Below are 16,355 nucleotides of genomic sequence, written 5' to 3' on the forward strand. Positions count from 1 at the left end.
TGTTTTATGAAAATACTATGTCATTTTGTAAGACTCAGGAATTTGTGAATTTTTGTATTGGAGAATTATAAAACCTCTTCCACACATACTGAGGCAACTCTGTATTTAATATTGAAAGGTTGGGTTGGAAAGGTAGCTCAGAGGTTAAGAGCAAATATTCCTCTGCGAGAGGATCTACATTCAGTTCAGTTCAGTTCCCACTACCCACATTAGTTGAGGGAAAACTTCTCGGTAGGCCCTCTTCTGGTCTTCACACAAATATGGACATAACCACACAAAGACATACTTAATCTTTTTTTTTTTTTTTTAATTTCAGGAAGCTTGAGAAATTCTCTATTAATTATTGCCTCATAGTACAATTCACTAGGGTAAGGGAATCTATATGCCAATATCCACAGAAACAATGTGTTCTTGGGGAAAAAGTAGCTATACAACTTTTCATGGTATCTGCTGGTGTGTATACTGTGTGTCCAAGAAATATTAGAGGTGGTTGTTTTTTTGTTTGTTTGTTTTTGGTTTTTGGTTTTCTCCTTTGTCTCAATTCTTGGCAATTAACATACACATTACTGTCAAACAAAAAAACAACAAAAATATTACTCAAGGCAGATAAGGAAGAATGGGTAAAAATTCTGATCTACCTGTATCTAATACTTTTCTAAATTATGATATAGCTGCTAACAAAAGGAAGACACAAAACGGTCACTTACCAAGAGCATTAGTCTCTGAAACACCAAGGAAACTCCTTACATCTTTCCCACAAGTTCCATCATAATGTAGAAAGTATATGAAGAAACATCCTGAGTCAGCTCCACAATCGATAGCCCTCGAAATGGCAACTCGAAACCCACATTACCTGAACCCAGAGCTATCAAAATTAATGTCAGACTCAAATTAAATGGGCACTGATTTTTATTTTTAAGATGAAAAAATGTGGAAAATAAATTATAATTTTCCATAGAACTGGAGACATACTTGCAAGAAAAAAATGTTACTAATAAAAACAGTTTTTTCCTTTTAAATAATCAAGCAAAGGTAACTGAAGAAAAGTATTTTATGAAAACCAACCCTACTTAAAAACACAAATGCAACTAATGAATATCTTTATTTGCAAAAGAAAAAGGTGAGTGTCCAGGACTGATTGAAGACACATTAAAAGTCAAAATAGACTGTCTATCTCCATTCAACATGACTGTTTAAAATTCAACACCTTCCCTTCAAACTCATTACTATACTCTAATGGAAGCTTGTTTGACATAAAAGGATATGACCAACTGGATTACATTCACTACCCCTTACCTATGCATCATGTTTTCATTAGTGTTCTAGAACAAACTAAACTCATCTGACCTATTTCATTAGCCTTTACAAATATCCTAGAACAGATAAAGTATTTATGCTTTGGGGCAGAAAAGGAAATAGAATCTGAAATTGACTCAGCTGAGGGTCAGAAAGCTAGCTAGTGAAAGCAATTTTCATGAGTAGAGTTCTGTACAGCAGCTACACTGCCTAGAATTAGTAAAACAAGAAAGACCTTCAGTGTCTATGGGGGAGGGGGAAGGAATACAGATTGGTCAAGTGACTGTAAGCATTATCCTTGAGTGTAGATATCTCAGATGTCAAGGTAGCTGCCATCTAAGTAACACCAAGATGACCGGAATTAGTCTACCTAGTTAAACAGAAATCTGCATTACAAAGACTCTGCTTATCAGGATCTTCGTAAAATGTGACATTAAGGAAAGCATGGCTTTGCAACAACCATGTAAATACACAGCCAAGTAAAGAAAAAAATACAGACCTTCAAAGACAGCTGCAAAGTAACCTCAATTTTAATATTAAAAACTTAAGTCTATTTTAAAGGTGCTAGTCACCTAAAGTGACTTATTTAGTAATTTCATAAACAGTTGACATGCAAAGTGACAAATGTAGTAACAACTACAAAAGCAGAGGCATGTTCTGGGAGCTAAGAAAGTAAATCTACTCCAACCTTCAGTATAGGACTTCAGTGATCCCTAGTGAAGAAGTCTTTGAGACTCTACAGGGTAAACAGAATGATGGTGACCGCATCACATCTTTATTAACACACCACACCACAGAAGCCAGGTTGTTTTGTCTGGTTACATAGGTAACAGAAACTGCATCTGTACATAAAGCAGCAACAACACAACACCCTACAGGAAAAAAAAATTTTTATATGAACTGGCTAAGGTCAAGCAAGCCAGGGGCCACAATGGAGTGACCACTGTGATCACAGGGGCTTGTTTGCTTTCCGAATCTTTGATGGCTCAAAAGTCCTATCAAAAGGAAAGATCATCAGACATCACCATGTCTGAAGGCAAAGTAGGAATCATGTGGACAACTATGTACGCATTTGTACAAAAGGCGCACAAAGGCCATGAAAGCTTGAGAAAATAAAACATCAGCCAGGGAAAAAGCAGCTCACTAGAGCTCCACCAATGCTTTGCTTAAGTGGAGAACATATCCCTGTTACAAGTGGAAGTAGAGTCATTATGTTAGAAGATATTTGAGAAATTAAGAGCAGCCACTTTAAAAAAGAAAAGCTTCAAGTCCATATAGCAAAGGTAGAGATCACTGGGCATCAGGAAACTACTAAATTTTAGGAAAACTAAAAATGAAGGAACCTAAATGAAGCAAGTGCTAAGTGGACCCAGCATAGCTACTTGAGAGGTGTGTTTTAAAGGCAGCATCAAGTGGGACTTTGGGCACTTTTCCTCACTTCATGTCAAATATCCCTGTTTATGTGTATAGGGGGAGGGGTTAACAAAAAACTTATTTAAAAAAAAAATTAAGGAAAATGAGATATAGTACCACCTCTATCATTTACCATCATTGACTTTTCTTTGAAAACTTGAAAGCCATTGCTGAAGTTAAATTTACATTGGTAAGAATTACGATCAGAGACCTTAAATATATTTTGTGTATTAGTGCCATTGAAATGTGAAGAGTACCAACCAAGACAGTATACTGTATTATCCTATAAAATATATGAAATCAATAAAATTCTTAGGGAGAATTCAGTTATTTCCACCTCTCCTAAGTATGTTCTGGTATTTCCCAACATTAAATATTTCTGAGTACTGTGAAGAAAATCCGACCAGTATTCTAGCCACATCTTAACTCAAGCACATTTCACTCAAAGGATGTATGTAGACTTTTTTGGGGAAAAAAAACAAAAAAACAAAAACAAAAAACAAACAAACAAGAAACCCAAGTCTCAAATCTGTAGAAAATTCTACAAGAATGTATAGTAACCCAAACTAACATTTTCTAGCAGAACAAGTCTGTGTAGCATTCTCAGACATAATCATTGTAAGGAGCGGAGGACCCCAGCCCTTTACTCTGCACATGTCAGCAACAGCATCAAAGTGTAAGTGACAAGAAAGAAATGCACGGTACAAACATCATTTGCTTTGATGGGATCATGAAGAACAGAAAACTGGAAGAAGAAAAGTAGAACCCAAGTTCTGGCCAGTTATTGAAACTTCATTACTTCAACAAAATAGAACAAATCTCCATAGAAAGTATTCATTCAGGAAACAAGACTTTTCCCATCTATTTATCCTTCATACTGGATTAAACAGAAGTTGCTGTTAGTCTGTATCACTGATTACATCTTTAATTAGAAAAGTTTAACTATTTACAGAACTTTATTGCTGTTTATTGTAACAAAAGATTAACTGGTGTGCAGAATCCATCCAGTAGCGTAGAAATTAAAATCAACTGTTCCAGAAGACATCGTTGTGAATGAAATATATCTGATACTCAGTGTACAGCGTAAGAAAAGTCCTTTCATGTCATCTGGTTCTTGCTGGAGTCATCTATGTTCATCTCTCAGAGAGCAAAGAATCCATTTGACATTTCAATAAATATTAAGTTGCAAAAATTAACTTCCATGGACTAGACATCCAAAGTTTGATGAATGATTCCCAGAATCAAGTATGTCCTCCTTTAGTCCAAAGAGATGACATCAGGAATGTTACTCCCACTGCTGGTTATGACCCCTGTCTCACTCCTGCTGCTGGATGAACTAACGTGAGTACTGCTTTCATGGGGGCTGGTGGTGGTGACAGACGTACTGCTTGCTGTTAAGGGTGAGGTGAGACTATCCAAAAACATAGGAGGACAGTACTGCTTGAAACAAACAATGATGCTGATGAGGAAGAGGCTACATTGGTTTTAAATAGAGACTAGAAATTGTTAGATATGTACAATTGACAGCCCAAAAGTCAAATCCTGGTGGGATTTGAAAATAGCAAATTTCCTAGTAAAGTGGGAGACAGAATGGACTTAGATATTTTACATTCTTTACTGAATGCCATACATTCTTAACTGTCTTGAATGTGTGGAACTTGTTTATTGACCATATACACAAGGAAAATGTCAGAAATAACTGAAATCATTTAATGTTAGATACTGACTCCCACCCACAAATTACAACTCAAATTAACCTCAAAAACTACTTCATAATTGAAACAAAATCAAGCAGTTTTTCAAAATTTAGACTCAAACAGACCCTCTGTGAGTAATATTAAAAGTAACAAGCTGAAAGATGGCATTAGATTCCTCTGTAAACAAATATAACAATACTTATAATAATGTCAACATTCATTCTGAATTGAGGGTATAATAAGGCAGCTAATTACCATGGGATTTTTCAGAGAATATCATAAACACAAATTTAATTTTTATAATGTTTCTTAAAATCCCTCTCCAAATACTCATATTTCAAGTCTAATTCCATCTGGGTGAGTCACATACAAATAGAAACCTGAGTGTAGTAATTTAAAAACAATAAGGCATTAATATAAAAGCTAAATGAAATTTTATGTTTCACTGTAGGATGTTTACATGAGACATAACTGCATTGACTTTAGGACATGTAATATCCAGTGCTACTAAATATATTCAGTTAGAATACAGAAAAAAAAAAATCAATAAGGACACCTAATGTTATCTACCCTATATCTCATTTAGATTCTTCTTAGAGAAGATGAATTCAAACCTGAGCTGTTCATATTACATGGTTTTCAGGGCACTTTAAAAGAAAGGAAACAGCTGGAAGATTGAGCTACTTTTTTATTGATTGGTTGGTTGGTTGACTTTAAAAAAAAAAAAAAGACAGGGTTATACTATGTAGACCTGGCTGTTCTGGAAGGTACTATGTAGACCAGGTTGACCTTGAATTCACCGAGATCTGCCTGCCTCTGCCTCTAAAGTGCTGGGATTAAAGGTGTGATCCACTCTGTCCAACTGAGGTTGACTTGTAACAAAGTTACTAGGTTTTTGAACCAGTTAATGCTACAAATAAAGAATTCAACAGACATTCATAAGAAACTCTGACAGTAAAATTGTGAAATGTTTAATTTTTTTTTTTTAATCTAAAATCAAGTCAACAATAGCAAAACTGAGGAAGGCCTAGATAATTCCATTTTAATCTGCTACCATCCATGCTTGGTTTTGCCTGTGACAACCCTAATCTGTAAAAAAAAAAAAAATGCTAAGTATTGCTAATGGACCCTGTGCTTACACTTGGGTTGCCACCATTTAATTTTACTCTAGACTCCTTGAGTATACATCTGCACAAGGTTAGTAGGGATTATGAAACAACAGGAAGATGCAGAGGAGAAATTTATGGAGTCTATAGTCAATAGAAGGCACCATTCTTAAACCTCTTACCAAGTGACCAAATAAATCAGCCTCCCTCTAAGCATGTTAAATAAAACTATGAAATAAAAACCATGGGTTCCAAGCATTGTTCACATGAAAGTATGTAATTCTCTTAAGCTTGAACAACTTACATTCTAGAAAAATATATAACTTCCCTATAAGGGCTCACTCATATAACGAAGTCAAGTTAGGGTGAGTAGAAAATGCTTAGTCCACACAGATCTTGGGCTCAAATTTCCTGTGCTCTTTGTGCAATCAGATGCCGATACTGAAATAGGAGGCTCACACTGACCCTGTGGTCAGTCAGTTCTGAAGCTGATGAGACAGGTCAGTTCTTCCACCTCTCCCTAGGTGCCACATCTGTGCCTCAAGTACTTTCTTTTGCTGCTCCACCTTGCCCCTGTCGCTTTCTGTGTTTTGCCTCTGCTGTTAAAGACTGTCACGAAATCCATGCTCACCACGCAGTCTTAAGGTTGGAACTCTGGGATACTCCTAGAATTTCTTTTCTTTGATTGAAAACAGCCAACACTGCAACTTTCAATCGAAGCCTTTTCAATGTTTGACTCTGACTGTCTTTCAAACAATGATCCAATCTCAGTCAGTGATCCAAACTGGATGAGCTTTGGTTGATGGTTTTATGTAAGTATTTTAGTGTGTAAAATCTTAAGTTCTATGCACTTAGTATTGCTTTCACTCATTCTAATCACTCAAATATTTGTAAGAAATGTCCCATAAAAATAGAAAGTTTACTAAGAGCAATAAATAATAAATTGAACAACAGTAACTTTATTCCTTAATTAAAACTATGATATTCATATAGTACTTCCTTTCTAGCCGCATGAGAATTTACTGTCCTGATTTTATGCAACTGGTCATTTTTAGTTAGTATGACATAATCAACAATCAAATACAAATTAGTTGCTTAAATTCAGGATACATACCTGGGGATCAACTGGAATAAGGGAAAGAAAATCCAAACCTAAAACAAAAATGCTTTGTTAATAGTTGTCTCATATTTTGGAGACAAATTATTTCCCAAGATCATTCTGCATTTATAAGCCAAGAGACATCTGTGGTAAACGCTCACTTCTCTGCCACAGTGAAGTTATATAATCATAGCTGGTTATATTTAACGCATCTAAAACCCAAAGATGGATACATTTTTTTTTGACCAAACAACTGGAAAAAACTGCTTCCCAGCAACTTAAAAGCAGCAGGCCAAAACTTTTCAGAGTTGGACTACTTCAACCAAATCTTTTTCTTTTGTCACTCAGAGTAAAAAGCAGTAAAAATCATAATTATCTTTGGACCACTAAGAAAACAACATACTTAGGTTCTTGAGTTATTTTATATTTATATTAAAGAAATACACATTAATCTAAAAATACCAATTTTTTAATAGATATTTACTTCATCGGGAGCTAGCTGTCTGCCCATTCGCACATGGAAGAGTCCTACAGAGCTCTGCACAAAGCAAGCACTTGGGAACTGCTATTCACCAACAAGCTATTTCAATAGTTAATAGGTTCTAAGACAATGCCCTAAAAAAAGAAACTCAAATTCTACAACTACATTTTGAAAATAGAAATGTGAAAAAGATTTTCTTCAAATAAGTACTAAAGTAACAATAAGGTGTACGAAAAAAAACCTCACATCTGAAACGTCTGGCAAAAATCCTTAAAGTCTACTTCTAAAGACTTCTCTGTGTGATGAAACGCTTTTAAATTATTTTAAGATATTTAAAAAAAAAAGAACCAAATATTAATTAATAGGCCATTAAATTAGGGCAATGTTGCACAGCATGTGGGATACAGAGACAGGCAGATCTCTATGAGTTCCAGGCCAGCCAGGGCTACACAGTGAGATCCTATTAAAAAACAAAACAACAACCAACCAACCTATTGTCTCTTTGATCCCATAAATTTTCATGTTTGCATACCTGGAACAACCTTATACCTGGATCATTTTATTCTCTTTCCAGTGCTTTGACAGGTTGGTTGGTTGGTTGGTTGGTTGGTTGGTTAGTTGGTGGTTGTTTTCTTGAGACAGGCTTACTCTGTGTAACCCTGGCCTGGGTGTCCTGAAACTCACTCTAGACCATGCTGGCCTTAACCCAAAGACCCACATCTCTCTGCTTCCCAAGTGCTGGGATTAAAGGTGTATACCATCACTGCCCTGCTCCCATGAACTTTTATATGCTGGCATTAAATACAGCTACCATGTGGGGTGACAGTCTAATACTATATCACTATGAAAATAGAGGTTAGTAAGAAAGATAATGGACACATTCAATAAAAACTATAAATAATTTAACTAAAAAATTTTAAATATCATTATTTCCTTATTTACAAATGAGAATATTTTAAACACTTATCATCATATAAGCTATAACCCCCACAATTTGGAAGAATTACAGAAACAATTTCTAAAGCATTTTTTAAAACTTGTTAGTATAATCTGTTACTAGCTACATGATATAGTAGTTTCGTCTGATGGACAAAGTAAATTATAATCCACTGTTTCAATCACTTACCGATTAAAATGGCAACCAGAAAGTAATGTATTTAAATAAACACTTTAAATTATTCAATCACACTGTCTGCTTTTACATAGCAATTCAAACCTGTCTAGCCTTTATATACCTTTTGAGAGTTTTATAGCTAGCTAATGGTTCCACCACTGATCAAGACATCAAGATTTATTGGAATATCATTTAATAAACTGGGTTGATTTTATTCATTGTTGTTTAACCCTATGTGGTGTAATATTTTTGTTCATTTTTACAAAAGGCTTCTACTTTTTAAAGACATTTTTAGTATACATGCATGTACGTGTACACTCAATGGACATGTGTACGGGCACACACAGTGATCAGAAGCAACAGCACTGGATACCACAGAGTTGCAGTTAAAGGTGCTGGTGAGCTCTCATGTGGGTAGAACACTATAAAATCAACTCAAGTCCTTTGTAGGAACAGAAAATGCTCTTAACTAGTGAGTCAAATGGTAGATTCAGCTCCTGCTTTTTAAGTCTTTGTTGTTGGTTTGATTTTGTCAAGCAGGACTTTACTCCATAGCACAAGATGGCACACTGAACTCAAAGACCTCCTACCCTGCTTCCTAAGTTCAGGGCTCATATGCAGAAATCACTATGTCTGGCTCACCACATATAGTGTTGGTTGCTCATTCTACTTTATAATAAAATAAATAAAAGCTAAAGAATGCATTACCATTTTAGAAGATGTACCACAAATTCAAACAACTCATTTGAGAATGGTCATTCGTCCCAATGTCCAAGCGCTGCCACGTCATGACTCTAAGTTTGACAAAATATCCCAACTGTTTCTACACTCTACTGTTACAGAATGTACACTGAGGGCCAAGGTCTTCCAATATAGGTTCTTCCAACCCAGCTTTGCAGATATACTGTGATTCGCTTTGCTAACTTCATGTGTCCCAGCAAATGTAAACTCTATTTAGAAAAGCTTTTAATTGTTTTTGATCTATTTGTTTTGCTATCTCACCCACAGATAACTATACATACTACTAATTACACAATAGCTTAATAAGATGTATAAACATTATTTTTAGATTGTATAAACATTATTTTAGATTGTCTTTCCAGCAGCTCACAAAATCCAATTTAAATGTGACTATTCCTTAATGAAAACATTTCCATGTGATTCAAAGTTATTCCTACTAATAAAAGATCAGACTACCATCAACATTTTTTGTCATTTAAGTACACTGTTTTGCTCATGAAATAGTTTCATCAATAGTGAAATTTTACTCCCTTGTTAGCAAAATTATTTGATCATCTTTCAATTGTAACAGTGTATTGATAGGGGTTATTTTTTGCCTTCAAGTATTTCAATTAAAAATGCTTTTTTTTCACTTTAAAAAAAAGTGCTGTTAGAAATCTAATAGAATCAGGTGTTTTAATTAACATAAATGAAGTTGTAACTTTTAAATTTATGATGCTCTGTTAATAAATTGGACCGATTATTTGCTTTTCATACCCACTGGCAACCACACAATTTGTCCTGACTTGAGCCATGAGCTTCACAAAGCATACATGCTACATAGTTAAATATATAAAGGTGTTAGCATTTTGAAATTTTAACCATACAACTTTTAAGCACCACTCATTCACACCTGAAAATATGGCACTAATAATAATAAGGCAGACATAAATTTTTCTTGAAAGAACCAAGCTCTTTTCCACTCCATAAATACAAATTATGTTTTATTTTGTTTTCAGTGTTGCACAGTATCAGAAGATGTTCCAAGCTGCACTTCATTATTAATATCATTTCTTCTTTGTTCTCCTGCAGATTCAGAAGATTCAGATTTATGATGTTTAAAACGAATGTTAGAATCTATGAAAACTGTCTTCTCTCCATTCTTGGTATTCTACTTAAAGTTTTACTATAAAACTATTTAACTTATCAATACCAAAACTATACATTATGACTACTTACATAAAAAATTACATACCCAAACTAGTTAACAAAAAGTGCATTACAGTAAAACAGAAGTAAAATCTAAACTTCTTAGGCAGCTAATTGCTACATAACTTTTAATATCTAGTAATTTTTTCTGAGAAAAACTGACTCTATTCTATTTATCAACTGATAAAAATGTTTTTCAGTATTTAACAACCAGATTATTGGTTTATATTGGCCATTTATGAGCCTTAAGTATAAATACGATTTCTATAAGCTTAAATTAATTGTATAAAATACAAAGTTCAGGCACAGTTAAGACCTACAACACGCAAAAAACAAAACAATACAAAAGAAAAAATCTTTCATTTATATTTAAATTCAGAATATTCTCCCAAATTAAAAAAGTACTCAGATTTTCATAATTTGCTAAGTAAAACTAGTGATTCATACTTTTTCTGAATCACTGCTAAATAGACACTTCAGTAAGAAGCACTGTTCACTACCTATATTTCCAAGACTTTTAATTGACAGTCTAAGAAATAAATCCTTTAGGATTATTATTTCTAACACACATGAAGATGATGATGATTTATCCAACAATTTAACCAAGGGCTCAACTCAGGATTGCTGAGGATTTTGTCCTCAGACAATGAGCCCTCGCTCGTGTCTCTCCTTCCAGAGCCCTTGTATACAATCAATATATATGATCGATGTGTTCTGACTGGTATTAGTTGGTTTCACAAAGAAGGTGAAAAATACAAAATCATAAATTCTACATGAAACAAACATGCTGTCTTAAATGTCTTTGGGTGTTTGTGTGTGTTTTAAGACATTTTCAGTGGATACTATTTTTAGTCTACTCTTTTCCACTACATTTTATTCACATAAAACTCAGTTCAAGAAGCAAGACTATACAGGGATAGGTAATACCAATTACTTTTATAAGTATTTATTTGATTCAAAACATAAGCCCCGTGCTTACAGTCTTAATACGGACAAAAATAAAAATAAGCTGCAGATCAAAAATCAACTTCCAGGAAACAGGAAGATGGTATATTAAAATAAAATGATTCATGGGTAGAAGTCGGGAATACATGATGTACTTTGCTCAGACTTGGACTGATGAAAAACATGAAAAGAGAAAGATTTCTGAGAAAACTGTCCCGTAGCAATGAAGCTTCCAAAAAACCTAAGTGTGGGCCCTGGAGAGATGGCTCAGTAGTTAAGAGCACTGGCTGCTCTTCCAGAGGACCTAAGTTCAATTCCCAGCAATCTCGTGGTGGCTCACAACCATCTGTAATGGGATCTGATGGCCTTTCTTGGTGTGTCTGAAAACAGCGAGTGTGTGTGTGTAGTGTGTGTATATATAGTGTGTACACACACACACATACATAATCTTTAAAAAGCCTAAGTGCAAATTCTCTATGATTCTATACAAATGCTCTACTATACTCCCGTATTCCCTAGTCTCAGAAATCTGTGGATTCTCGTTAATTACAACATAGAATAGGAAATGCTAAGACAGTACTACTTCTATATGAAGCCTTAAAATTTATTTTAGCATTTGCATTCAAAATTAAATATTAAGACTAAAAAGAGTGCAACTAAAATGAACAAAGTGCTCACATACCTGGCAAATCTGATGACATGCTTGACACTGGCGTGTGGTGGAATGGTACTGAGTAGTCTGTTAATGAAGGTGGGATAGCAGCAGGATCAACTGAAGTCACACTGGGCACCCTTACAGAAGATGGCTGATACATGAGAACCCTGTTTTAAATAGTACGGGAAATTACAAACAATCTGGCTGTTAGTTTACAGGAGAGAAGAGCTGAACCACAGGGCATTCTCAGTGCAAGTATATGGCAGCCATCCACTATACAACCTCTGTATCTAATCTTTCCTAACAGCCTTCTTTCAAACAGGAATACATTTGGCTTCAACACTAGCTGTCGGCAGAGGAGCAAGGTGGGTCTAAAATATATGGCAAAGCAGCAGTTCTCACCCTCTGGGTCGTGACACTTTCACAAGAGTCACCTAGCCACATATCCTGCACATCAGGTACTTGCATTATAATTCGTAACAGCAGTAAAACTACAGTTATTAACAAGCAACAAAATAATTTTACAGTTGTGGGAAGGGTCAGAGAATTAGCAAGATTGGGAACCACTGCTGTAAAGGAATACTTTAATTCACAATAGAAATGTACATTATTTATATTTTATATTTATAATGTACAAAGTATGTGTACACACACAAACACACACATATATGGATAATAATTTGTGTATAAAGAAATTTGAGACTAAAATAGAAGGCTGTTAAGGCTTAACTGCTGGGTCAGTGGCACACGCTGTTAATCGCAGCATTTCCTAACAGCATGATTTACATAGTGAGTTCCACTGCAGCCAACACTACATAGTTAAGATCCTACCTCAAGAAAAGAAACCATGAAATGGTTTTTAAATAAGACTATCTGTATGAAGCTACATACAGAGCCACACCAGCTCAGTCTATTCAATTACAAACCCAATTTGAAATAACAGAAATAATCTGAACAAAATTAACCTCAATCCTAAAGCTAGTCAGCCTAGTGATACAACAATACAATCAGAAATTAAGACAAGATAACCAGTCCTCAGGACTTAAAATCTTTATGGTATTCAGAAATAAAAATTCTAGCTACCATAACACGCTGCCTACTCTCTTAAGAAGGCTTATACCTTTGAAATACACTATTCAGGCTACTACAAATACAAATCAAACACACAGCAAATAAATACCTTAGAGTTTATTTCATATAAAAATATATGAATACTATGTAATTAAGACTATAATTCCAGAAGCAACATACCTAAAAACTGAGCATATGTTTAGAAGGGTAGGTTTAAAGAGAGGTTTCACACTCAATATTTTCCAGACATTTCCCTTAGCTTAGGGAGGCAACTAGTATGTTGTAAGATTAATATTTTCATGTATTTAAGGAACTAAGCATAATTCTCTGGGCCAGGGATGCACCACAGCTGGGAGAGAACCTGCCTGGCTTGGATAAGACCTTGACTTCAACCCCAACACTACACAAAACTAGACTTGGTGAAAAAGTCAACAATCCTAGTACTGGCAGCATCAGAGAGGCAGAGACCTAAGAAAAGTTCAAGGTCAATTCTTAACCAAACAAACAAAAGAACCAAGGGGGTGGGGGTGGATAAGGAGGTAGGGACAAAAGAAAGGGTCATGGAAAAGGAAAAGGGAAGTACAACTTCCTTAGAAACTCCCAGAAGCATGGTGGCAAGGCAGAACCAGGATGGTAATCAAGACATCTAAATATTATTTAGATGATATTTAGTTTAGATGATATTTCAGTTAGAGCTGAAACATGCTCTGTCATACCTGCATGGAATTCTGCAGTCTAAATTTAACAAATAAACATTTATATAATCTTGACTTAATGTTGAAATCTTAAGTAATCATAATCTAGTTAGGCTCAAGGGTCCTTCTAAAACTAGCTTGTGTTGTTATATGAAGACACTAAAAGAGGCCTAGCTGCTACTTTACATCATTTGTAAAAAACTAGGAAATACTAGAAATGTAGAAAACAAAGTTGTTTTCAGTATATGCATGACTATACTACCAATTAAGGTAATGCCAAAAAGTAAGTAATAAGATCAGGGTTCAGACATCTTTAGAAAAAAACTGGCCAAGGTAGGAAGTCTAGGAAATACGTTATACTTATGAAAACACATATGGAAACATATAAACCTGGTATGATGTCCACTTGACACAACTAGGGTGATCTGAGAGGAGAGATCCTCACCTAGGCCTCCATCACACTGTCTGTGGGACATTTTCTCCAGTGATGACTGATAAGGGTTGGACAAGCCCACTGTGGGTAAGTGATCCTGGGTTTTGTAAGAAAGCAAGCTGTTACTCATGGCTTATACCATGGGACATAAGGCAGTAAACAGTGCTCCTCTGTGGATTCCGCTTTATTTCTGTTCTCATCATTTTCTACAACAGACTGTATTAGAGAACTGCAAGCTGAAACAAGCCCTTATCTTCCCAAGTTACTTTTAGTCCTGGTGTTTTGTTACCAGGTACTGTGTTATTGCTGTGATAGACCAACCAGACCAGGCCATGTGTCGTTGGAAGAATTATGGAGACATTGGAACTCTGGGCTGGAAAACCCATTGCCAACTCAGAGTTTCAGTGGGCTGCTGCTGTATAGAAGCTCAGAAGACAAAAACATTAAGAATATGGATGATGGAAGCCTCGCTTGCAAAGTTTCAGAGGGAAGTTTCACAGTACCTGAAATCTACTATCAGGGCCATTCAATATGGTGAATTAAAAATCTGGGCTTCTGATGAGCTGGAGCTGAAGAATCAGCGGTGATTGGCAAGAGTTCAACACCAAGGAAATGAAATCTTTCCTGGAACAACTGATGCTGGTTTGCTAAAGCTGAGAAATTAACAGTGATTAAGAAGATACCAGCATCACCAAGAATCATAAATCTAGGAGTGCTTTCTCAGGATCAGCTGTTGTCCAGGCGGGTTGAGACTACATCTCATGCTTGCAGTTGAGCCTCACAGTCTACCCAGGTAGTATGGAAGGAAGGCAAGAAGGTACCATAGACAGCAGCTGAGGTTTGGCACCATTTGGCACGTTTGGAGTTACTGAAAGGGAGCCAGGCTGTTGAAGGCACAACCCAATTGCAATGCAAAGGTCCAGCATTTTGGAGATACTAGTACCATGCAACAATTGTCAAGAACAGCAGTGGGTGCGGAGTGGAGAGGCCTGAGTTTATGAAACAAGTTGTGTGTGCTGTAGAGGACAGAGCTGGAGAACTGAAGGCCTTTGGAGCCTAGATCATAAATCTCAGATGTCTGACACTGAGACTGGTTTTGTTTGATTTGAATGTAACTATGCCCTAGCTATTCCCTATTGTATGTCCCTATAGTAATACCTAATTACTGTAACCTAGTCCATTTCTCACACGCCAAAAAGATTGAGTTAAAATATAGAAAAATACGAAAATGGCGACCCATATTAGTAAGTCATTAAAATCTCATTAAAGATGGTTAATGGTAAAAAATTCAGTGCTGATTAATTCCTATGGCTCGACCTTTGTAACTACCATTATAAATCCAACTTGCTAGCTAGGCAGGATGGGATAGGCCTGCAGTCCTAAGAGTAAAAAGTCATTCTTGGCTAGTAATATATCAAGTTTGAAACAAAACTGTGTACTATATGAGACCCTGTATAAGAAAAAAGAAAAAAAAAAAAAAAGGAGAGCTATGTATTTATGGACATCAAGTAGAAATTCCACAGAGAAATGAAAATGGGTATGTCATCTTCAAGTAATGATGTTAAATTATGATACTAAAATTTAATAACTTTTAAAATGTGTTATTCAATTCCTTATAAGACTCATATATTCATATAAGAACATATTAAGCAAATGTACTTATTCTAAATTTTCATAAGTTTATATTATAACAATAAATTGCCAGAATGCTGCTCTAGTAAGCATTAGTACTTTAGATCATGTTGTATACCAGAAATAATATAGAAATCATACGTGGTCCAGACCTAGGTGTCTGAAAATGAGTTAGCAGTTATCATTCATATACTTGGAAGTTCATGCTGGGTTCCCGTTCTGATCATACAAGCAGAAAAGAAACTGGGACTGTCAGAAGCTCTTCCCTATTCCAACGGAGAGACAAACACATTTAATAGCTTTACTGTTGACTCCCTACTTTGGAACATCATCGACAACAAAGCAGCCACATAGGCTCTTAAGAGCTGGGAAGGAGCACAATATAAAGTTAGTTTTTGTAAGTCCTCTACATGCTTCTATGCTACAAGTTTCTTCAGACAGAAGTTATAAAGATGCAGTAAAAGGGCTCTGGTTCAGATTACTGTCAAAATGGTGACAGCAATTCTCTCTATTTGACAAGTGCTTTACTTGCTTCTTAGTTCTCTAAAAAATACTTATAATGTTTATTAAAACTAAAATACACCTCTTAAAATTTATTTAAATGGCTCATGTAATTCTTATTGTCTAAGTTACAGTAAGTTTCTTACTTACTAAACTTACTTACTAAATCAGTAAGTTTCTGATTTCTTGTTCTCTATTCTTCATTTGCTTACTCTCCCTTAAATCAGCAGTTAAAAACCTAAAAACCTAAAACTTCCAGACATTGTGATATAAGAAAAAAATAAATAA

The 16,355-nt window shown here is 35.3% G+C and overlaps 1 protein-coding gene across 20 annotated transcripts in view; it reads right to left on the reverse strand.

Annotated features, from left to right (window-relative positions):
- Positions 1-891: 891 nt before the first annotated feature.
- The window catches only part of Pias2 (protein inhibitor of activated STAT 2), a 78,821-nt gene continuing 63,357 nt past the window's right edge, over positions 892-16,355 (reverse strand). For 7 of the 20 annotated variants that reach the window (XM_076912415.1, XM_076912421.1, XM_076912419.1 and 4 more), the window contains 3 exons: positions 11,763-11,902; positions 6,627-6,664; positions 892-4,149 (listed from right to left, as the gene is read on the reverse strand). In XM_076912415.1, the coding sequence (XP_076768530.1) occupies positions 3,967-4,149; positions 6,627-6,664; positions 11,763-11,902 (361 nt within the window). In that variant the 3' untranslated portion in view covers positions 892-3,966. The other 13 variants (XM_034517723.2, XM_076912425.1, XM_034517724.2 and 10 more) reach the window with 10 other exon arrangements.

Source organism: Arvicanthis niloticus, chromosome 14 (assembly GCF_011762505.2).
Source record: "Arvicanthis niloticus isolate mArvNil1 chromosome 14, mArvNil1.pat.X, whole genome shotgun sequence".
NCBI classification, from domain to species: Eukaryota; Metazoa; Chordata; class Mammalia; order Rodentia; family Muridae; genus Arvicanthis; species Arvicanthis niloticus.